This window comes from Schistocerca cancellata, chromosome 2, assembly GCF_023864275.1.
Source record: "Schistocerca cancellata isolate TAMUIC-IGC-003103 chromosome 2, iqSchCanc2.1, whole genome shotgun sequence".
In the NCBI taxonomy this organism is placed as follows: domain Eukaryota; kingdom Metazoa; phylum Arthropoda; class Insecta; order Orthoptera; family Acrididae; genus Schistocerca; species Schistocerca cancellata.
In genome coordinates, this window is record NC_064627.1 from 677,680,419 (window position 1) to 677,703,744 (window position 23,326).

At 42.6% G+C, this 23,326-nt stretch overlaps 1 protein-coding gene across 2 annotated transcripts in view; it reads left to right on the forward strand.

Annotated features, from left to right (window-relative positions):
- Nucleotides 1–616: 616 nt before the first annotated feature.
- The window catches only part of LOC126162411 (location of vulva defective 1-like), a 111,885-nt gene continuing 89,175 nt past the window's right edge, over nucleotides 617–23,326 (forward strand). Inside the window, exon 1 of one of the 2 annotated variants that reach the window (XM_049918909.1) lies at nucleotides 617–635. Coding sequence is in view for 1 of the 2 variants with exons in the window: in XM_049918907.1 (XP_049774864.1) it covers nucleotides 16,706–16,724 (19 nt within the window). In the remaining variant the exon portion in view is untranslated. Of the gene's footprint in view, nucleotides 636–16,634; nucleotides 16,725–23,326 lie in introns of those variants that run through there. The other variant, XM_049918907.1, reaches the window with a different exon arrangement.

A 23,326-nucleotide genomic window follows, 5' to 3' on the forward strand; every position in this document is an offset into this window, starting at 1 on the left:
TCCTTGCGTGTACCTATTTCACATCATTATGCGATATGTCCTCTGTAGATTAGATTGACTGGAAAATTGTCAGTAGGAGTTTATAGCTTTGAGTTACTCCTTGAAGCGCGTAGTCACGCGCGTCACCTAGAAAGAGTACTATCTACGAAAGTTAGGAGTTTGTGACCCCGCTACGGCACACAGTTTTAACCTGTCGCAAAAGTTCAATGCAGCTTAAACTCAATCAAGCGTACGAGAATGACATCTCTAAGGAAAGAAACCGAAAGAGATTAAGAGGGTCAAGACGGAACGTGTGGCAGCCTCACTGAGGTCCTCTACCTCCCTCGCCTAATGAAGTTCGCTGACCTGCGGGAGGACCTCACGTCTGCGGCACCGCGGAAGTCGGCCGGTTCAGTAAAACCCAGAGTGGGACAGCGGGCTCTCCCCAGGCGCTGAACGGCGGCCACTCAACCCGCGCCGTCGGCCAAGGTCGGCGGTCGCCGGGAGACAAGCTACGGCGGCTGCTTGCGTCCTCTTTATCCGTTGTCACTTGAGGCATGTGTATAGCCCGGCATGGCGAAGGCAGAGTTTGTCGCGCAACAATATCAAAAGCACGGTAACCAAGGATCAGAAGTTTTCAATCATAATTACATTTTGTAAGTTGTGTTTTGTAGTGGAAACATTGCTGTGTTGCTGCATTAATCATGGTTATTGCACTTGTGCCGTCTCTGGCGCAGAGCGCCCTATTTTTGGGAACCTTTTTCTTTGGACTAGCGAGTCTGGTGTGAACTTTCTGCTCGCGATATGAACAGCCATAACTGTCGTATGTGCAAGTGTTCAATAAATGTGTATTTCATATCGAAGTGAGCTGTCTCTCGACTAATCCCGTGATAACCACACACTAATTTATAAGGAAACTAAGGCGTTTCGAATGGTTGGTATGCCAAAGGTGTGCCGAGCAAATAATACCCAAGGTGTTAATAAAATAGCTGTAAAAGCGGTACCTTTAATTGTGATACGCGTAAATAACTTACAGAAATGTTTGATGCACTGCTGAATGTAGTATATCGTCAAGTTTTATTCCCTCCTAACACTGTTAGTTTCCGACATTCCCGCTAGGTGGCACGCGCGAATGATTTATTCCAACAGTCAATCATGGAATCGTATAACAGTGTAGCGCAGTGTTGTTTATGGTTTCGTGAATCCAAATCCGCTGCTACAGTTCAGAGATAATTCAGGAGCCTCCACCTCAAAGACAAGCTGTAACACTGCCGACCTTGTTTAATTGCTGCGCGGCCGCGGTGGTCTCGCGGTTCTAGGCGCTCAGTCCGGAACCGCGCGACTGCTACGGTCGCAGGTTCGAATCCTGTCTCGGGCACGGATGTGTGTGATGTCCTTAGGTTAGTTAGGTTTAAGTAGTTCTAAGTTCTAGGGGACTGATGTCCACAGATGTTAAGTCCCATAGTGCTCAGAGCCATTTGAACCATTTAATTGCTGCGTCTGAGAATGCTGGCCGACTCTGACCTAGCGTCCTATGTGATTCGCAGCGTTTCGGGTAAACGATTGTAGGGCTACCAGTTAACAACAGTGTCTGTTTGAGGCGGTGGCTTGGATTGATGGAACCATAAAGAACACTGTGCAGATTCTGCACTGTTATACGACTCAACGGCGATTGTTAGAATAACTCATTCGCGCATTCAACCTAGGAGGAAAGCTGGAAACGAAAAGTGTGAGGCTGCAATAAAACTTGAAGAAATACTGCATTCTGTGCCGTATCAAACGTTTCTGTAAATTATTTACCCTTACAAATTTAAAGATTACTTTTGTATAACTAATTTATAGACACCCTGCGAAGTAGAATGAAGGCTTTCACGACCGGGTGACATGGCTGTTGATATACTTTCCTGGATGTGAGGTCGTGGTCCAAGAACTTTTCTGCTCCTTACGTTTCGTCCAGGACTGCGCTGGACTTCCTCAGAGGCGCTGCTCCGCTGAGTCTTGCCGACTGCAGTCAGAAGTGTTGATGCTGCAGTGCTCACACATACATGCACAGAACTCGAATATGTCCTAGATATTCCGCGATCGAAAATCAGGGTGCCGACTGAGTCGGCAAGACTCAGCGGAGCAGCGCCTCTGATGAAGTCCAGCGCAGTCCTGGACGAAACGTAAGGAGCAGAAAAGTTCTTGGACCACGACCTCACATCCCGGAAAGTGTACCAACAGCCACCCTGCGAAGTCCCACTATCATTTCAAAAAATCATAAATTGGAAACTATTAGAGATAGAGCACCGTGGGTTGCTGTAAAGCATTTAGCATCGCTCAAAGTTTTTTCTCTTATACCAGAATTCCAATAAGCACCCTGATTTTCGATCGTGGAACATCTAGGACATATTCGAGTTCTGTGCATGTACGTGTGAGCACTGCAGCATCAACACTTCTGACTGCTTCATTCATATGCGCTGTAAGGATAGCAGAGTCGTTGATTGGTGCGGTGTCCACGCGACCCTTAAGGTAACCCCACAAAAAGAAGTCTGCTGGCGTGAATAGGGGGCGTGCGGTGCCATGCCATAGGACCATAGAAATATGAGTAATCTTCACAAAGATTTAAGGTCTCTTACTTTGGTCCAGAATGATGTCCATTATACGGGAACGAGCATTTTCGGTAGCTTGCCAGCAGCCAGAAAAAGTTCAGTTTAACGTGAGCCTAGAGGATTTATTGGCAGCCAACTCCTTCTACTCCATTAATGAATTTCTAAGTAGAACGAACTGATTTGTATATTTTACTAATAATATCAAATAATGTGAGTATTAGTACAGTCTGACTTCTGTACAAATTCAGTGCAATAATGTGATCATTGTATATAAGTGTTGTAAAATAATTTTTCTACTCGATGATGCATGGCTAAATACATCCTAGAAATTTTTTTTTTACACCCATGGGTACTATTTCACTTACAAGTTAGTACCTGCGGAAGGTACTTTAAAATAGTTGTTTTTCTTTGTAAAAGATTATTGTGTGTTCTTGTTTCTCTGGCATTTTCTGCATCCTGGAGGACCTCCTCTCTATGGATCTATTGGAACGAAAAGTACTTCTAATCTAGTCCCACGACCCACTCACTTCGCAGGAAATGTGTCATTCAGTGCATCCCGCACGTTCTTACTCGAATGTGGAGGAACGCTGTCACGCTAGAAGACGATGGACGCCTGCATCTCTTCCATCTATTCGAGCGTGACAAGATCAACATTTACCTTCATGGTTTTCTCTGCGAAGAAAACCGCCTCATTATATGAATTCGTGGTGTCTGTTCTTTTGGACATGTGTCCCGATGCAGATAACGTCAACAGTTCCTTACCTTTCCTACATAACCACCGCCTGATCCTTGTTTTTTTCCGATAGTGCCCTACCACATTGGCGTCGATAATTCCGCAGTGTCTTTGTCACAGATTTGGATTCTATGTACATTCCGCAGTGTCTTTGTCACAGATTTGGATTCTATGTACCAGATGACACTTCCGCCTTCTCGTAGTCTGTTGGCAATACAGTATCACAGACTTTTCCTCACGATGTACAGATTCACTGTCGCCACTGGTATCCACATCTAAGACCAATTTACACTGGCAATGGAGTGCACAAAAGTGTTCTACAACCTTTGATTTTACACTGATTAGACGGTATTGGTCTGTCTGTACTTACATATACTCTTATCAATACCTACACATTTTGTTGTAAGTTTGAACCTGGTGTATGGTGAAAGCTGAAGTTCAATAAATACAAATAAAAAAAACCTATGCCTGGTGATGTTACTCATACAAGAAGGAAGAAAGTGACAAGAGAAGATAAGCATCTCGTAATTTCTTTGAGGTAACCATAGATGGAGTACAGTCAAGTTGGAGAAAGATGGGAAATAAAGTGATCGTGGCCAGTTTCAAGGGCCCTACACACGAGCGACAGATCCAAACGATTCATCGCGTTTGCGACCGATCGCTTCGTAGATGGCACGTGTGTGAGCGAATCGCAGCGATCGGCCGCTGATCGCGTGGGAATCCCAGGCAGTCTGCTGGGTCGTATCACCACCACCTGTCGTATGCGATTCGCGGTAGCAGTGTGGCTACCTGACTGACTAGCGACAAAGTGTGATAAAATGGCTGCGACGCGTTTCTCCAGTTGTTAAGTGTGCTTGTGCAGTTTTGTTTCGTTTCGCTTTGCCTCTGTGGAGCGAGAACAGTACATTAAAAGTTATAGTTATCCAGGGACCACGAATTACTGAACTGGAAGCCGGAGCTGATGTTTATATCAAGAAATAATACAAAATACATCCTCCGATTTTGCAGTGATTAGGATTTTGAAACTTATGCTATAGGTGTGGAAGTGACCTTAAGTTCATAGTAATAGTTACGTCTTATAATTTTGAGTTATTTATGAAACAATTACACCCATAATTAAAGCTTTTAGCTTCTAAACAGAATGACGCGCCATAATATTAAGTGGACAATTTTATTTAAATGTTCGCGACAAATATATTATACTACTATACTCAAGTCCCTTGTAACTTCATATAATCTAACTCTCCCTCATACAATGAAAAACTTGACATATTCTGTAAATTAACCCTCAGTGCCTCAGAAAAGCGTTACAAAACCAATTTAATAAATTACAATTCCCGTTTAATAATATATTTTTGCAAGTATTCGTGGGGATACGAAGATCAGCTGTGACTGCTGCTAAACATAGCAGTTCATCTTCCATAGCAGAACTTTTCCACACAATGGTGTTCGTATAACTGGTTGAAATTGCTTGGCAAATCGCTCGTGTGTGGCGGGGTCGATTCCACCGATACTGCATGGGACGAATGGCTGCGCTCCGTCGCTTGTGTGTACGGCTATTAAGGAACATTCCGGTATTCACTTGTAGCAGATGTTTAGATGTCCTGTAGTACTGTTGTCTATTAAATGTTTTGTGTGGGCTTAGTAGCTTAAGTCAGGAAAGTTCATTCACATGATGCCTTACCATAGTACATAGTGCATCTTATTTACAACAGTTTCGCGTAGGTGGTTACGACAGATGCATTTATAGAATGAAGCATTGTTTTGTGCTGGTGACGACAGGAAATGGATAGAGTGAAACCAAAGGCCTAATAGCAATTAGGGGCTCACCGATCTTTGTCAAAATTCGAACCGGCTACCTATCTGCATAGCGCCGCCGCTGTAGAAAGTGTTTGCAGTCATAAGACCGTTAATAAGAACCTTTTTGAAATAAAATGGCTATGCACACCTGCACGGACTACCCTAACACACCTCCCACCTCAGTTCCCCGTTTCGTTTGATGCTGAGGTGTTCTTGAAAAGGTCTATGGAACCAAACAGTTTCATTTGAAAAAAATATATAAGTAGTTTCAGTTTATTGAATAATAACTGGTGTTTATGTTTCATTTTTTTGAATGAGATATTTCCGCTTAATACATCTTACACCAACATAACAAAATTGTAGCATTATCTCTCATGTAGTTAAAATGCTGTGATAGTGAAGTAGAGGATTGCCAAAGCGGAATTTGAACAATGCTCATTACGAATACACATCCGCTGTGTTAATCAGTGCGAAACATAGCTAAAATCTTTTGATGTGCTCTTAGAGGAAAACCGCAGGCCGTTTGTACGACTTGTATTGTGTAGTAGCGGAGTTGAAAATCCACTCGCCTATCCTGATATCCGTTCGACTTGGTTTTCCGAAATAACTTCTGACTAACGGCTTCTCATTCATAGGTGACCGCAGTCATATAGAACTCTTTGAAAGAAATTTCTGCCATTTGACTGTAAATTAGTACTCATCCATTCCATACAATCATGATTATACACCACTGGCCATTAAAATTGCTACACCAAGAAGAAATGCAGATGATAATCGGGTATTCATTTGACAAATATATTATACTAGAACTGACATGTCATTACATTTTCACGCAATTTGGGTGCATAGATCCTGAGAAATCAGTACCCAGAACAACCACCTCTGGCCGTAACAATGGCCTTGATATGCCTGGGCATTGAGTCAAACAGAGCTTGGATGGCGTATACAGGTACAGCTGCCCATGCAGCTTCAACACGATACCACAGTTCATCAAGAGTAGTGACTGGCGTAAAGCCACCATTGACCAGACGTTTTCAGTTGGTGAGAGATTTGGAGAATGTACTGGTCAGGGCAGCAGTCGAACATTTTCTGTATTCAGAAAGGCCCGCACAGGACCTGCAACTTGCGGCCGTGCATTATCCTGCTGAAATGTAGGATTTCGAAGGGGTCGATGAAGGGTAGAGCCACGGGCCGTAACACGTCTGAAATGTAACGTCCACTGTTCAAAGTGCCGCCAATGCGAACAAGAGGTGACCGAGACGTGTAACCAATGGCACCCCCTACCATCACGCCGGGTGATACGCCAGTATGGCGATGACGAATACACGCTTCCAATGTGCGTTCACCGCGATGTCGCCAAACACGGATGCGACCATCATGATGCTGTAAACAGAACCTGGATTCATCCGAAAAAATGACGTTTTGCCATTCGTGCACCCAGGTTAGTCGTTGAGTACGCCATCGCAGACGCTCCTGTCTGTGATGCAGCGTCAAGGGTAACCGCAGCCATGGTCTCCGAGCTGATAGTCCATGCTGCTGCGAACATCGTCGAACTGTTCATGCAGATGGTTGTTGTCTTGCAAACGTCCCCATCTGTTGACTCAGGCATTGAAAATGGCTCTGAGCACTATGGGACTCAACATCTGAGGTCATCAGTCCCCTAGAACTTAGAACTACTTAAACCTAACTAACCTAAGGACATCACACACACCCATGCCCGAGGCAGGATTCGAACCTGCGACCGTAGCAGTCCCGCGGTTCCGGACTGCAGCGCCAGACTCAGGCATTGAGACGTGGCTGCACAATCCGTTACAGCCATGCGGGTAAGATGCCTGTCATCTCGACTGCTAGTGATACGAGGCCGTTGGGATCCAGCACGGCGTTCCGAATTACCATCCTGAACCCATCGATTCCATATTCTGCTAACAGTCATTGGATCTCGACCAACGCGAGCAGCAATGCCGCGATCCGATAAACCGCAATTGCGATAGGCTACAATCCGACCTTTATCCAAGTCGGAAAGATGATGGTACGCATTTCTCCTCCTTACACGAGACATCACAACAACGTTTCACCAGGCAACGCCGGTCAACTGCTGTTTGTGTATGAGGAATTGGTTAGAAACTTTCCTCATGTCAGCATGTTGTAGGTAGCGCCACCGGCGCCAACCTTGTGTGAATTCTCTGAAAAGGTAATCATTTGCATATCACAGCATCTTCTTCCTGTCGGCTAAATTTCGCGTCTGTAGCACGTCATCTTCGTGGTGTAGCAATTTTAATGGTAAGTAGTGTATGTTTCTATCATTCCGCCACTAGCGTGTTTCACAACTGCTGAATGGTAGCTGGTGAACGTCGACGTGCCTCAATACGTCTCCCCTATGGACCCCACGGACGCCTAATGGTATTTAAGTCGGGCAAACCGGCAAGCCAGCCCATTCGCCGATTTTCCTCCAGATCCGAGAGTTCCTCTAACTGGTCTGTTCGATGCGATGTAGTCGAGCACTGTCATCCATAAAAATGAAATCCGGGCCGAATGCACCTCTGAAAAGACGCACATGGGGCAGGAGTACAGTGTCGCCTTAACGTTGACCGGTACAGCCGTGCAACATTATGCCTCCCTACACCATAACACCTGGACCATCCTGTGCGGCTGATCCCGGCGGAGGTTCGAGTCCTCCCTCGGGAATGGGTGTGTGTGTTTGTCTTTAGGAAAATTTAGGTTAAGTAGTGTGTAAGCTTAGGGACTGATGACCTTAACAGTTAAGTCCCATACGATTTCACACACATTTGAACATTTTTGAACCTGTCATGTTTGACAGTGTTCCTGAGTGCATTTCCTGGTCCCTCCTCTCGTCACATGATGGTACGTCCAGTATTGTCGAACATAATCGTATTTTTTGGTCCAGGTGTTACGGTGTGGGGAGGCAACACGTTGTCTTTGAACACGGTACTGTCACCAGTCAATATTATTGTGACATTGTACTCCTTCACCTAGTGTCTTTTCGAGAGTACACTCGGACCTGACTTCATTTGAATGGAAGACAATGCGCGATGGAATCGAACAGCATAGGTGGAGGAGCTCTTGGAACGAGAGGGTATTCGGCGAACGGGCTGGCCTGTCGTTCTTCCCGGCTTAAACCCCATCTAGCACATGTGGGATGCATTGGGGAGACGTATTTCAGCTCATCCGTATAGCGCCAATGACAATTCAGCGCCGCGTGGTCTAGGGAGCCTTGCCACGGTTCGCGCGGCGGCTCCCCCCCCCCCCTCCCCATCGGAGGAGGGGTTATGGCTCTGAGCACTATGGGACTTAATTCTGAGGTCATCAGTCCCCTAGAACTTACAACTACTTAAACCTAACTAACCTAAGGATATCACACACATCCATGCACGAGGCAGGATTCGAACCTGCGACCGTAGCAGTCGCGAGGTTCCGGACTGAAGCACCTAGAACCGTTCGGCCACTCCAGCCGGCTCCCATCGGAGGTTCGAACCTCCCTCGGGTATGGGCGGGGGGTGTTGTCCTTAGCGTAAGTTAGTTTGACTTAGATTACGTAGTGTGTAAGCCTAGGGACCGTTTACCTCAGCAGTTTGGTCCCATAGGAACTCACCACCACCACCATTCTTCAGCAGGTGTCAACTGCACTGGTGAAGGAATGGACGCTCTATCACAAGAACTCCTGTGGCCAGAATAGGAGCACGTTGGAGAGCATGCTCTGCCTTGCGTGGTGATCGCAGGCTCTATTAAGAACCATGTCCCGTCATTTACAATATCCAGGGAATCATCACGAATCGCGCTGACTTCAGTGAAATTAATTTGAATAAAAGAGTTATCTATTCGTCTTCATCGTATTTCTTTCAGTCATTTTCTGCGTTATACTGTACTACACTACAGCAGTTCTTTCTACAATAAGATGTTCAAATGTGTGTGAAATCTTATGGGACTTAACTGATAAGGTCATCAGTCCCTAAGCTTACACACTACTTAATCTAAGTTATCCTAAGGACAAACACACACACCCATGCCCGAGGGAGGACTCGAACCTCCGCCGGGATCAGCCGCACAGTCCATGACTGCAGCACCTGAGACCGCTCGGCTAATCCCGCGCGCCTTCTTTCTACATATGGTCTAAGTTTCACTGAGTTACATTAACACTTCGTGTGAAAGTTACTTTCGTCTTTAAGTTTTGCACACTAGCATTTGTTTTTTTTAAGCATCTTATGATGGTTGATTTTTAGACAATCTTGCACTATTAAGTTCGTCCATTAATGGATTTTGGTCCAAAAAATCGATTTTTCAAAAATATTATTTTCTTGATCCACACACTTTAATCTAAGTTGTGTGTGAATTTTATCGTGATAGCAGCTTTAAAAATGCCTTTAAATTGTTAAACTGACCAACTCCGCACTGTCGGCCACTCCCACCTTTTCCGACATTTGGGAAACTGCTTGCTTCAGTGGAATTTTTGTCAGAGTGAAGGCTATTTTCTTTCGATATCTTTGGCTGACATCTATATCTCTGGCTGACATCAGTATCTTTGCCTGAAAACTTTCTTGCATGTGGTTTATTTACGTTTTGACAATACTAACACATATTGGGTCTAGTGAAGCAGGGGATACAACCCGTCGGCTTTGAACAATGACGTCATTCCTTAGTCATAGATAGTAATGTCTTCACTTCGAAGCATAGATAATAAAGCAGTTCTGTGTTCTAATAAGCGCTATCATTAAAATAATTGAATGTGAATCTAAAAGCGATCGCTTGATATTAGATACAGATGCTTCAGTAGCTGATAAGTGTTTTTTGGCTTTAAAAAAAAAACTCACGAGATAGAATAAACTGATCCTAAGATACAGATGCTTCAGATAGAATAAACTGATCCTAAGATACAGATGCTTCAGTAGCTGATAAGTGTTTTTTGGATTTAAAAAAAAATCTCACGAGATAGAATAAACTGATCCTACTTTATTAAGCAATCAATAAAAAAACTAAACTAAAACATAACAGCAAAAGACAAGTGAAACACAAAGTTTAAATAAACAATCAAAACATATAAAATGAAACAGGTTGCAAATGTAACGTACGTGTATTTCCACCTATTCGTAAGTAGGATCAGTTTATTCTATCTCGTGAGATTTTTTTTAAGCCAAAAAACACTTATCAGCTACTGAAGCATCTGTATCTTAGGATCAGTTTATCTTGTGAGATAGAATACCCACCCACCTCCCCAGGAGTCGGAACTCCCGCACCCACTAGAAGATACAGATGCTTCAATAGCTGATAAGTGTTTTTTGGCTTTTTAAAAAAAAATCTCACAAGATAGAATAAACTGATCCTACTTTATGTTAGTAATAGCGGAGACGAAATAAACAGCACATCTACAATTTGTATCCCGTGTTCCACTTAGGGTTTACTGAAGCGGAGGATACATCGTTCAGGTGAAGAACAGGACAGTAATGCTAGTGAAAACGAAGAAATCGCATTACGACAAACTCGTATTCCGGACTGTACTTAAGCAACACACTTCGAATGAGCTTTTAATTTGTGTCGGGTTTCATTTGCGGTTTAGTGAAGCAGGGGATACATAGTTCAAGCGAACAACAGGACAGCAATGCTAGTTGAAACTAAGAAATCGACTACGCTGAACTTGTATCCCGTACTGCACTTACGCAATACAGTTCGAAAGACTTTCGAGATACAACTGACATACATGTAACGTGATGTATTCTTTGCTATTAATTTCATTCATTTCTTTCCATTGTATTTTGCGGAGAAATACTAAGATACAAACACGCGATATCATTAACGTGAAAATACTACTGGCCCTTACATATGTGAAATAAAGTTTATCTCTCTCGCATTCCTTTGTTTCTCAACATTCTCCTCAGCTCTTTCATCTTTGTAATACATGCTCTCTGGCGACTTGTGACGTCATTGTTCAATGCCGACGGGTTGGTGGTGATACAACCACCACCACCTAGAGACAAGGCCGCGGCGCGAAATTCATAGCAGGTCGTGACGTCACTCCAAGCGGGCCACCATGTTGTGTTTCGAAGAGTTTGTTTATTTACACGTTTGTTGGATCGAGTGGTATAGTCGTGCTTAAAACTAGCGATTACAGTGTTTGCGTGTAGTGAAGCGGGTCTAGTGCAGCAGGGGATACAACCCGTCGGCTTTGAACAATGACGTCATTCCTTAGTCATAGATCGTAATGTCTTCACTTCGAGGCATAGATAATAAAGCAGTTCTGTGTTCTAAGAAGCACTACCATTAAAGTAATTGAATGTAAATCTAAAAGCGATCGCTTGATATTGGGTGCATCATTTTACTGATTGCTTAATGAAGTAGGATCAGTTTATTCTATCTCGTGAGATTTTTTTTTTAAAAGCCAAAAAACTCTTATTTATTACGTACTGAAGGGAGCTAGAACACTAAGAAGAATCGCTTCTCGGCTTTTGACAACATATTGCTTAATAAAGTAGGATCAGTTTATTCTATCTCGTGAGATTTTTTTTTTAAAGTCAAAAAACACTTATTAGGTACAGAAGGGAGCTGCTTAATAAAGTAGGATCAGTTTATTCTATCTCGTGAGATTTTTTTTTTTAAGTCAAAAAATCGTTTCTTTACTGATTGCTTAATGAAGTAGGATCAGTTTATTCTATCTTGTGAGATTTTTTTTAAAAAAGCCAAAAAACTCTTATTACGTACTGAAGGGAGCTAGAACACTAAGAAGAATCGCTTCTCGGCTTTTGACAAGATATTGCTTAATAAAGTAGGATCAGTTTATTCTATCTCGTGAGATTTTTTTTTTAAAAAGCCAAAAAACACTTATTAGGTACTGAAGGGAGCTGCTTAATAAAGTAGGATCAGTTTATTCTATCTCGTGAGATTTTTTTTTAAAAAAGCCAGAAAACACTTATTAGGTACTGAAGGGAGCTGCTTAATAAAGTAGGATCAGTTTATTCTATCTCGTGAGATGTTTTTTTTTTAAAAAAAGTCAAAAAACACTTACGCTTTTGACAAGATCAATGTTTATCTCTCTCGCATTCCTTTGTTTCTCAACATTCTCCTCAGCTCTTTCATCTCTGTAATACATGCTCTCTGGCGACTTGTGACGTCATTGTTCAAAGCCGACGGGTTGTATCCCCTGCTGCACTAGTCCCAGTGAACCTACTGTGAACATGGTTTAAAAGTGGTGTTTGCCAAGGTGTCGTGTGAATTACGGAACTCGACCGAAAGTAATGTTGTTTTCCTTTCCGAAAGATGCGAATCTGCGTTGGAAATGTCTTTCAGCGATTCATCGGGACAATTTCCAACCCACTGAGCACACGAAGGTATGTAAAAACTATACACCTAGTACAATTGTTATTTTTTCTGGTGGAATATCTTGCATTTTGGATACATTTGACTAAAATTGTGAGCAAAAGTTCGCAGTAAGTAGGCCTAGTATTCGTTATCAAGTGGCTTTATTTTGATTTTGAAAACGAAATATAAATTTGTGGCTCGTGTTACTTTTTATTCGTGTTTAAATTTCTCTGCAGTTCGTATTTTGTTACGCATTACCGATACGTTTTATTCTCTATTTGTGAGTGGGTGTTGTTTTTCACTCTCGCATTAGTTAGCATGAGTGCTAACGAATGTTGAAACTGCTGTTTTCATGTTTAAAAAGCGTTCTCTCTGTATGAAGCATATCTGTGTTATTTTTCGATGTGTCAAACAATGGTACAAATTAATCTAGAAATAGGTTAAATTTATTATTGACGTTTTTAGCTTGACACATTGTCTCATTCCAACTGCTACAAATGTCTGCTGAAGGTTTGTAGATTTTCACTGTTGACTTATGCTCAAAATCTGCCATATTTTTACAGGAAAGAAAATTTACATTACAATAACAACGCATAATTGTTTTTGTGAGGTGAGTTAAAAGTGATTGTTTGCTTGGGGAATGTACTCAGCTTTCCTGAGGGAGCTCTATAAACAGCTACACAATATTTATTTAGGATACTGAAGGCAGAGGAATTTAATATTATACACTGTATTAGTGCAGAATTTTTCAAGTGAGTGTAAATAATAGTTGTCTGGTCCAGAAAGAATGTACTTTATCACAGTGCATTTTTCACAAATGTACCTTGTTTTATCATGTATATCGCAATATTATTTACATCCCGCACTCGTACGTTTTCACTGGCTATTGATAAGTCTTATGCAATTACATTACCGGTAAAAAAGAATTATAAACTATAGTTTCTGCTATATCGCGATTGATAAAGTTACTTATTTTAACCATTCGGCAAAGTACTCTCCTCTTTGCGTGGTATCATTTGCCAAGATCTCGTTTCGTTATCTCCAGCGGTTTACGAGATATGACAGGCGTTATGAATGTTTCATTCCCGCGCGTTGCGATCGGAAGTTGCTGCAGATGCTCATTTTTTTCGAGATTGGAAGCAGATATTGATCCAAAGTTTTACGAAAATTTCAAAACCTCATCTGTATTTCATACTCAGCAATAGAATGTGTAATATGCATCAAACACAAATTCATAGCGACCTCTATTTTTGATGGCAACGTTCTCAAATTTGATACTCATCTGTGAAATACCACAATAGTTATGACCATTATCGAAATGATTGGCACATCATGAAGCTGCCATATAAGGCTAAAAGTATTTCAGAAATTAATTATTTTTTACGGAATAGGTTCTGTAAAACCGTTTGACAAAGACTTGCAGGCCGTGCGTCTCGATTCTTTAAGCGCAGCGCCAAGCCAACCCCGGCCCGCTTTGCGTAACGTCACAAGAGCGCGCCGCGGCCTTCTCTTTAGGTGGTGGTTGTATCCCCTGCTACACTAGACCCCACATATTAGTATGTGGAAGGTTGAATTTGCAAACCTTTACGCGGAAGTCAAGATTTGTGCATAATGGGTGGGGAAAAAGACAGTGAGAAACTGTGACAAGAGAAGCATGCAGTAGCATGCTCTAAAAATTATAGTGGCTCAAGTGGGGGCATGGAGGCTGCTGCAGTTGTGAGGATGTTCTCCAGATCTGAGGACCAGTATGGTGTTAGATATACTAGTGATGGGGACTCCTCTTCGTTCAAAGCTGTAAAAGATAAAAATACGTACAATACAACAATAGAAAAGTTGGATGTATTGGCCACATCTAAAAGAGCCTTGGCGGTAGGCTTCGTCACTTGCTGAAAGAGAAGAAAGGTGAAGCACTTGAGGACGAAACCACTAAGAGAAAAAGGCAGGCCTACTCTGAAAGAAACTGATTCTCTTCAGTTATTTTATGGAAGAGCTATCAGGAAAAACACACGTAATTTAGAGGCAATGAGGCGTGCTGTGTGGGCAATTTTTCTCCACAAGCTATCCACTGACCAAACGCCAGTGCACAATCTGTGTACGAAAGACAACTGGTGTTAAGTTCAACAACAGAAATGAGATGTATTCACATAAACACTCGTTACCAGAACCTGTTCTGAATGCAATTAAGCCCACATTCTGGTTTCTTGCAAACTCCGATTTATTGAGGAAGTGTCTTCACGGAAAGACACAAAATGCAAATGAAAGCCTCAATAATTTAACTTGGTTTAGATGTTCAAAATTGATATTCTGTGGTCTTGAAGTACTCAAAATAGGTGTCTATGATGCAGTTTTATGTTACAATAACGGAAATAATGGGAGAACTGAAGTGCTGAAGAGAGTTGGTATAGATCCCGGTGTGTTTACGACGAAAGCATTTTACACCATCGACGAGAGCAGGGTCAAGAAAGCTGACAGATCAGTGTCTTACCTGCAAATACTTGCAGACAGATTCGAAGAGGAGAGAAGAGAAACCTGGAGGACGAGGAGTATCAGTATGGAGGATTTTAAAATTGAGGTAAGATTATTACATGTAGAAGTATGAGAAGAAAATCTTTGAACCTCATTTTCTCTGTTTCCCATTTTTTTACGTTATTAGAAGCCTTTTTTCAAAAAGTATACACGCTAATGCTATGGAATTTTCAGGTACTGTTCGCAACATGTTGATGTCTCCCTGAAACTAAAAAATACGAGATCCTGCAATTACATTCTGATTTTTAGATGATTGTATGTGGGAAAAAAGTTTATTTTGGCTGCGCAAACTTAAAAAGTCTGTTAATGATACACTTTGTACCATAAATTAATAACTGTAGTTCTGTGGTTTTATAACCTTCTCAGGACACTGCAATAAAATTTTCAGATTAATTGCATGATTAGAATTTTAGTTATGGCTTTTTATGAAAAAGACAATTTAAAAAAATTGAAAACTCAAATTTCGGGCAAAATATTAATCTTGCTTATTTGATTATGTTTTTCCGTTAAAACAAAGCTCTTTTGCTTTACACATACAAAATTTTAGATTTTTACAATAACAAATATGGCTTTAATGATATTTTAAATAAATGTTTACATTTTCCGTTACATCCCACTTAAGAGTTCAAGTTTATTTGCTCTAGAGACAAATAGTACAATGTAGCCAATAAAAGGTAGGTGGTTCATATACACCGCATTAATCCATATTATTTCTTCTTGTTCTCAACTCTAGGGTTGATGAGAATCATTTTGGTGATGTGGAACGTTTCTGCCTAACTCCTCTTTAAATTCTGAATTTCTCACTCTTCTCATGAACTCTTAACAGTGTACCGAGCGAGGTGGCATAGTGGTTAGCACACTAGATTCACATTAGGGAGGGCAACGGTTCCAACCCACGTCCGGTCTTCCAGATTTAGATTTTCCGTGTTTTCCCTAAATCAATTGAGGCCAATTCCGGGATGGTTCCTTCGAGAGGGCACGGCTGATTTCCTTCTGTAATACGAGCTTGCGCACCGTCTCTAATGACCTCGTTGTCGACGAGACGTTAAGCACTAATCTCCTCCTCCTCCTACCGCGTATTTACGTTGACTGAATCAAATCCCTGTTTCTCAAAGATATCTAATACAGATTTTATTGAAATTAAGTCCAAAGCTGAGGCAAAATGTATGAATCCTAGACGAAAAGGTAATTCCCATTCATTACTGCATTTTCATTCACGATTTGCAAAACGTCAGTTGTAGTATATCAACTCCTAAACGTAGAATGTTCCTTTGTTTGATGAAATCGAATGTTTACTTTTTCTTTGTAGTTGGTAGTGACGTTTAAATTTCGTTAAATGTTAATTATATCTTGTAAGGCTATAAATAGCGCTACTAATACGGATAATTGTCATAGATGAAACAGAAATAGCGCCTAAGATATTATAGTACAGTCTGGAGTTACACGAGCTGCGCGATTCACTCGTGTATTGCGAGCGCCCCCCTAATCTAGATAAGGGAGTCGCTTGCTGCCGCTGTCAAACCTTTCCGTATTCTGCTGCTTAACGATGAAAATGTAGGCGGAAATGTGGAGTGCCTGACATTTAGGCAGGGGTGTTTTATGATAACGTGCAGCGTTGGAAGTTGTGGGTGGGGAGGCGGGAAGAGGGAGGTGTCGTGGGGGCGGAGCCGGCACCGGGCTGGGGGCTTAGTTACTCGCGGAGCCGGCGTCTGCTCGCTCAGTCCCGGCGCTGACGCTGCGGGAGGCGGACGGCTGACCGTGACACGGCGCCATGGCGGCTTACCGCATAGGTGAGTGGCCGCACTTCTACACCGCAATCAAGCGTATCGTATGCCAAGAGGATATGTACTGCCTACCAGCATTTTACATGTGTTCTATGCTGGGTAATACGTTGGAAAAACGACTGTCGGGTCCGGTACATATACATCCACATAACATTCTCTGCAAGGCGCTTTAGAGCGCATGGAGGAGGGTACATCGTACCAATATTATCATTTACGGTTCCATTCGCGTAATGAGCGACAGAAAAATGATTGTCTACATGTTTGTGTACCCTTATCGTATTCTCGTGATTCTTACGCGAAATATGCGACAGTGGCTGTGTAAGGTCGCAGATACTTTTTCGAAAACCGGCTCTCTAAATTTAAGCAACAGGGCTTCGAGAGAACTATGTCGTCTTTCCTGCGAGGATTTGCCTTTCAGTTCCCCGAGAACTTCCACACTTTCGTATGGGTTACAGCGATCTCTTACTTTCCTAACAACGCATATCTGAACTCATTTTTATCTTTTTTATGCCTTTTTGATAAGGACTCAAAAAACTGCAACAATACCATAGCAATGGTCGCTCTAGCTCGTTACCTGTGAGAAATCGTTCTTCCCGCAATCCATACGTGAATGGAACGGCAGAAAGCTCTAGTAATGGTACTATGAGACGTACCCCCTGTCATGCACTTCACAGAGGTTTGGAGAGTGTTGATGTAGATGTAGATTTCCAATACAGACGCACTGCATTTTCCGAAAACGCTTCCGACAAATCTAAGTCTTCCATTCGCCTTCCCTAATACTGGTTTCACTTGATCGTCTGATTTTACAACCTTAAATACTTATACGCTATGACGTGCTCAGGAGTGCACCTCTACTCTTGCAATCAGACACTTCTGGGTTCTTTCTCTTTGTTATACACATTATTACTTCTGTAAAATATCTGGAAGTATGCGTGCGGAACGATTTGAAGTGGAATGATCATATAAAATTAATTGCTGGTAAGGCGGGTACCAGGTTGAGATTCATTGGGAGAGTCCTTAGAAAATGTAGTCCATCAACAAAGGAGGTGGCTTACAAAACACTCGTTCGACCTATACTTGAGTATTGCTCATCAGTGTGGGATCGGTACCAGATCGGGTTGACTGAGGAGATAGAGAAGATCCAAAGAAGAGCGGCGCGTTTCGTCACAGGGTTATTTGGTAAGCGTGATAGCGTTACGGAGATGTTTAGCAAACTCAAGTGACTGACTCTGCAAGAGAGGCGCTCTGCATCGCGGTGTAGCTTGCTGTCCAGGTTTCGAGAGGGTCCCTTTCTGGATGAGGTATCGAATATATTGCTTACCCTTGCTTATATCTCCCGAGGAGATCACGAATGTAAAATTAGAGAGATTTGAGCGCGCACGGAGGCTTTCCGGCAGTCGTTCTTCCCGCGAACCATACGCGGCTGGAACAGGAAAGGGAGGTAATGACAGTGGCACGTAAACTGCCCTCCGCCACACATCGTTGGGTGGCTTGCGGAGTATAAATGTAGATGTAGATCATATAATTATCTGCATTTAAGGAGACCTGCATTCATTAACCCGAATGAAAAATTTGGTGCAGTCTCTTACTATCGCTCAACAGCTAATCTTTCCTGTACACAAGAGCATCTAATACTGCTACTGATCATATGTGATAAATTGTCTGCGTGCATTGAGAACATTAGAGGTACTGACCCAACCGGATAGACGCGCGTGTTACAACGCCGCTTCCGGGACCCAGGGAGCAGCGCCGGACCCGAATCGAATCCGCCCTGCGGATTATCGACGAGGTCAGGTGTGCCTACTAGCCTGGATGTGGTTTTTAGGTGGTTTTCCTCATACCTCTAGGTGTATACGGGCTGGCACCCACGTCCCGCCTCCGTTACACCATTCGCAAACATTTCGTATACGATCACACAGTTTCACGCGCGTTAACGCTAGACGCAGACAGATGGGATACACAAATTCTTTCCTAGGGAAAGGGGTGGCTGCTAGAAGGGCTTCCAGCCACCCTCTGCTGTTGACATTGTCAGTTTCTGATTAACATGCCGACGCCGTGAAGACACGAGATAAGGCAAGGAATAATACCAAGAAGATTAGAAATACTATTAACGTTCCATGGATACATCGGATGTTGCTTTTGTTACTGTGAAACATTCGCTGTGAAAAATACCGTAATGTGTTCTATCAGTAATCACATATTTCCAAAGACACTCCGCATCGTCGTACCCTTATCAGTAGAAAAAGATGTGGTGCAGTATATCGAACGCCTTTCGGAAATCTCGGAATACAGAATCCACCTGCTCACCTACTCCTATTATCTACAAGATGTCATGTATGAATAAAGCAAGCTGTGATTCGCACTACTGGTCATTCTGTTAGTTCTTTGAGAGAAGCATGTTGTCTCTACGAACTCCATAATGTTTGAGCTCACAATATGGCTTAGCATTAGCCAGCAGACGGACTGCGGCGGTAATGGTCTGTAATTCTGTGCATCCGAACTTTTACCTTTTCCCTATAATTCCGCAGCGTTCTGAATGTAACATCTAACGCGTCAGTATATCCGAATACCTACTTCACCGTCAAATTTATGATGGATGATGTACAGTGTTTATTAAAACGCCTTGAAATGAACGTTCTCGGAGTAGTAAAAATGCGCCTCTGCGTAATGCAGAACGTCTTGTTTACGTCTCCCACTGGAGATCACTGAGTATTTCTATGACGCTCGCGGCTTCACTAAATAGACCTGTGGAGCAACTCTTCTTTGAAACTTCTCTACAGGTTCCTTTCATCAGGGTTAGTAACGGTCCAGGCAAATGAACACTACTGGACTTTCTACGCGTTCTATTTCGTAGACGAGTTACACATCTTCAGCACGTCCATCTTAAATCGTGCCGCATGGACGCCGCTATACAACGTGTCCCAGAAGGAATGAACAATATTCAGGGATACGACAGAAAATCAATCGAAGCAAAAAAGTCTAATAAACATGGGCTCTAAAATTCATACCTTAAGAGCTACGATCACTTCTTTATCTGCAACACTGTGAAGCAAATCCGTTCTACTGCGAGGTCGTGGCCTTGCCATATTTTGAGAGGTGATAGTATGGAACAAAACAAGAAATAAAAGGTCAGTAAACATGGGTTCTAATGCGCATATTTCAGGAGCTGTGAGCACTTGTTCATCTCGCTAAGGTAAAACACATCTCTTCTACTGAAAAAAAGTGCTCATTGCTCTTAAGGTATGCCTGCCGGAGTCCGCGTTTACTAGACTTTTTGTCTCAAATGATCGTGCCTGTCATATCCCTGAATACTGACTATCCATTCTGGGACACCATGTGTATTCGATGTTTGTAACTGACTGCAGTGACTGATCGCTGGTGGTGTAGGGAAACAACATTTGCCTCTTTCAGCACCAATCTGTGTTACCATCGTGCTTTGCCGGCGAAAAGGTACTATTCACAGATTACGCGACATCCAACAGAGATAACCCACTGTTATAGATGAAACAGAACACAAGCAACTGCGGATACGTTAAGGAGCTGTGAGGAGACCAGTATTGTTTGTACTGTTTATTAATAAATTTACAGAAAGTGTTAGCGCCACTCTTACAGATTTTGCAAGAGACTGATTGTCTGTGATGTTATCCAAACGTTAATAATATTTTTTTTAGTGAAATTTTGGCATTTGCTTCTACATGTAGATGGATAAAAGGTTACGAATTTCACGAAGAGTGTAGCTACATCGATCAAAATAAAAGTCGCATTTTGCTTTATTGTCAGTACTGGACATAATAGGTAACAAAAAAAATGGTTCAAATGGCTCTGAGCACTATGGGACTTAACATCTAAGGTCATCAGTCCCCTAGAACTTAGAAATACTTAAACCTAACTAACCTAAGGACACCACACATATCAATGCCCGAGGCAGGATTCGAACCTGCGACCGTATCAGTCGCGCGGTTCCGCACTGAAGCGCCTAGAACCGCTCGGCCACTGCGGCCGGCTAATAAGTAACAACACTGTTTTTGTTATATCAAGTGCAACCATAAGGAAACAAAAATGAAGAAAGTAAACACATTTCCACTTGATAAACACAAACAAAAAAGCCTACAAAAGATTCCACTGCAAGAATTACAGTTTCTTCTCCTGTCATCTTGCATAACATATTGTCTATGAACCAATTGGCCCTTCCCATAATTGGAGACAGTTTTGAATTTTGTTAGGCATGTTGTTTACGAAATTGTCCACATAAGCATGTGCGATATTGTCCCACTCCTCCACAGCAGCCTTTATGATGCCCTGTAGTTTTAGCACGGCTCATACATTCTCAATGCATTTGAGATCTGGAAAATGTGGAGGCCATTCCATCCGACTGATTATCTCCTCCACTAGGACCGTGTTCATAAAATTGTGATGATGGAGCTGTGCATTGTCGTCTATCAGCGTGAATCCCGCTCCATTACGTTCACCAAATGGAGTCACACGACGTGCAAGGTCCCGGTACTTCACCCCACTCATCGTGCCATGTATTGGCACAAGCGGTGTCCTGCGGCCATACCTGATTCCACTCCAAAACGTGACCCAACAGCTTTGATGAAGATGGCTGTCTACGATACAGCTAAGGTGTAAACGTTGTCCTCGTTGCCTCCGTACTCGAATATCAGTATTTTCAGGAAGGAGACTGATACGGATCTCACTAGAAAAGAGCAGTCCACAAAGAGTGGTTTCGTGCCAAGGCGACACGAGCCCCTCTCTGAGCCCGATTTAGAGGAGAGCCTTGAAAAGTCTTCTGGCACGTAATCCCCGCCCTCCTATAGCTGTTTGGAACTGCCGCCATTGTGTTCAGGGTTTCTGCTTGGTGCTACGCAGATTTCGTTCTACACGCCTGTTGCTTTCCTCCTGCGGCCACTTCTGTGACGATCGTCAACTGATCCTATCACTAGAAATTTGTTCCTGATCCTAGAGACCTCACTTTGGCTCACAGTGAGATTCTCTGCGGCGTCCTCCTGTCTGGTTCCATTAGAGTGAATGACTGTACGGAACCTCTGCTCCTATGTTATTGTTGTCCGAACCATCTTGAAGCAACACGGCTCTCGTAATGACACGCGGCCCAAGTACTGCGGTCCTTGCAGATGACACGGCTGCCATATATTGCACATACCGCCCTCTCATGATGTAAACATGGACTATTCCCGTTATAATTACATTACAAACAAATCACTGTATAGATATCGTTATGTATTTCTGAACCACAAAGTTTAATATTAAAGTTTCGGCAATATGCGATTTTTTTTTAGTACTGTATAATAGCCATCGCCAATAGGATTAATAAATCGCAATGTAACCATTCATATCTTACAATAACTGTGTGTCACATTGCAGTAAGATATGAACTGGTACATTGACAAAGGCTCAGTTGTCAGTGGAGTACAAAGGGAAATCATAACTTAGAACTTTTATTATAAAGCGCTGGAACAATCGGTACTAGAACGTCGATCAAGAACCCGTATCAGGGTGCACTGACTCAGAATTTCCAGCAAACACGAAAAACTGCAGCGCGACTATTTATTTGTTTGTCTGAGTGGTGCGAGAATATCTGAGCTCTTCTAAAAACTTGAAGTGGGAGGCTCCTGAAGAAAGTGTCCTTACAAGAAGCGACTTACGTTGAGAAATCTAAAAATATCCTGCAAATCTACTGCTTAGGAAACGCTTCTATTGCGATGGTAAGAAAATCGTTCAAATGGCTCTGAGCACTATACGACTTAACTTCTGAGGTCATCAGTCGCCTAGAACTTAGAACTAGTTAAACCTAACTAACCTAAGGACATCACACACATCCATGCCCCAGGCAGGATTCGAACCTGCGACCGTAGAGGTCACGCGGATCCAGACTGAAGCGCCTAGAACCGCACGGCCACACCGGCCGGCGCGATGGTAAAGATAATCATTATCCAGTGCAGGCAACGCTTTATGGATGCAGCCATATTCCTCTGTCATCACCTGTCTCATCCGTCTCTAACGGTAAATAACGTCAAGTTTATTATATCTACTACATACTAATGTAATCGGAGTTTCTTCCTGCACTCTGTGCGTGAACGGAAGAGGAAATATTTTAATATACGTATGATTCGATATTGTTTTGAAAACCTTAGAGAGCTTTCAGTAGGGATAGGTACGGTGTAGATACCGTATGTAATACGGATTCCTGTTTCGATTAGGCTGAAACGATATCATACATCTAATTCATGGCTTCGGCTTGTGCCGAAGGGATACTTCATCGCTGTACTTGTTTATGATGTACCAAGTAACTGTACAGTTCGCTGCATTTGGTACGTGGTATCTGAGATATCACATTTAAAATACCATAATGCAGTCAGAGGAGGTCTATTAGCGGGAAAGGCAACGTTTTTTTTCCGGACGTCGTCTATTTAACCGGTTTCTAAGACGTGAAGGATCGAAAAAAAATCCGTATTCCAGCATGATAATGCAAGACCCCACATAACTGTTCACACCACAAAGGCATTGAGCAATGTGCCAACGGCCTTGCCTCGTTGATTACACAGGCTCTCGTCGGATCATCGAAGATAAGCAACGTCAGCACTTCGACG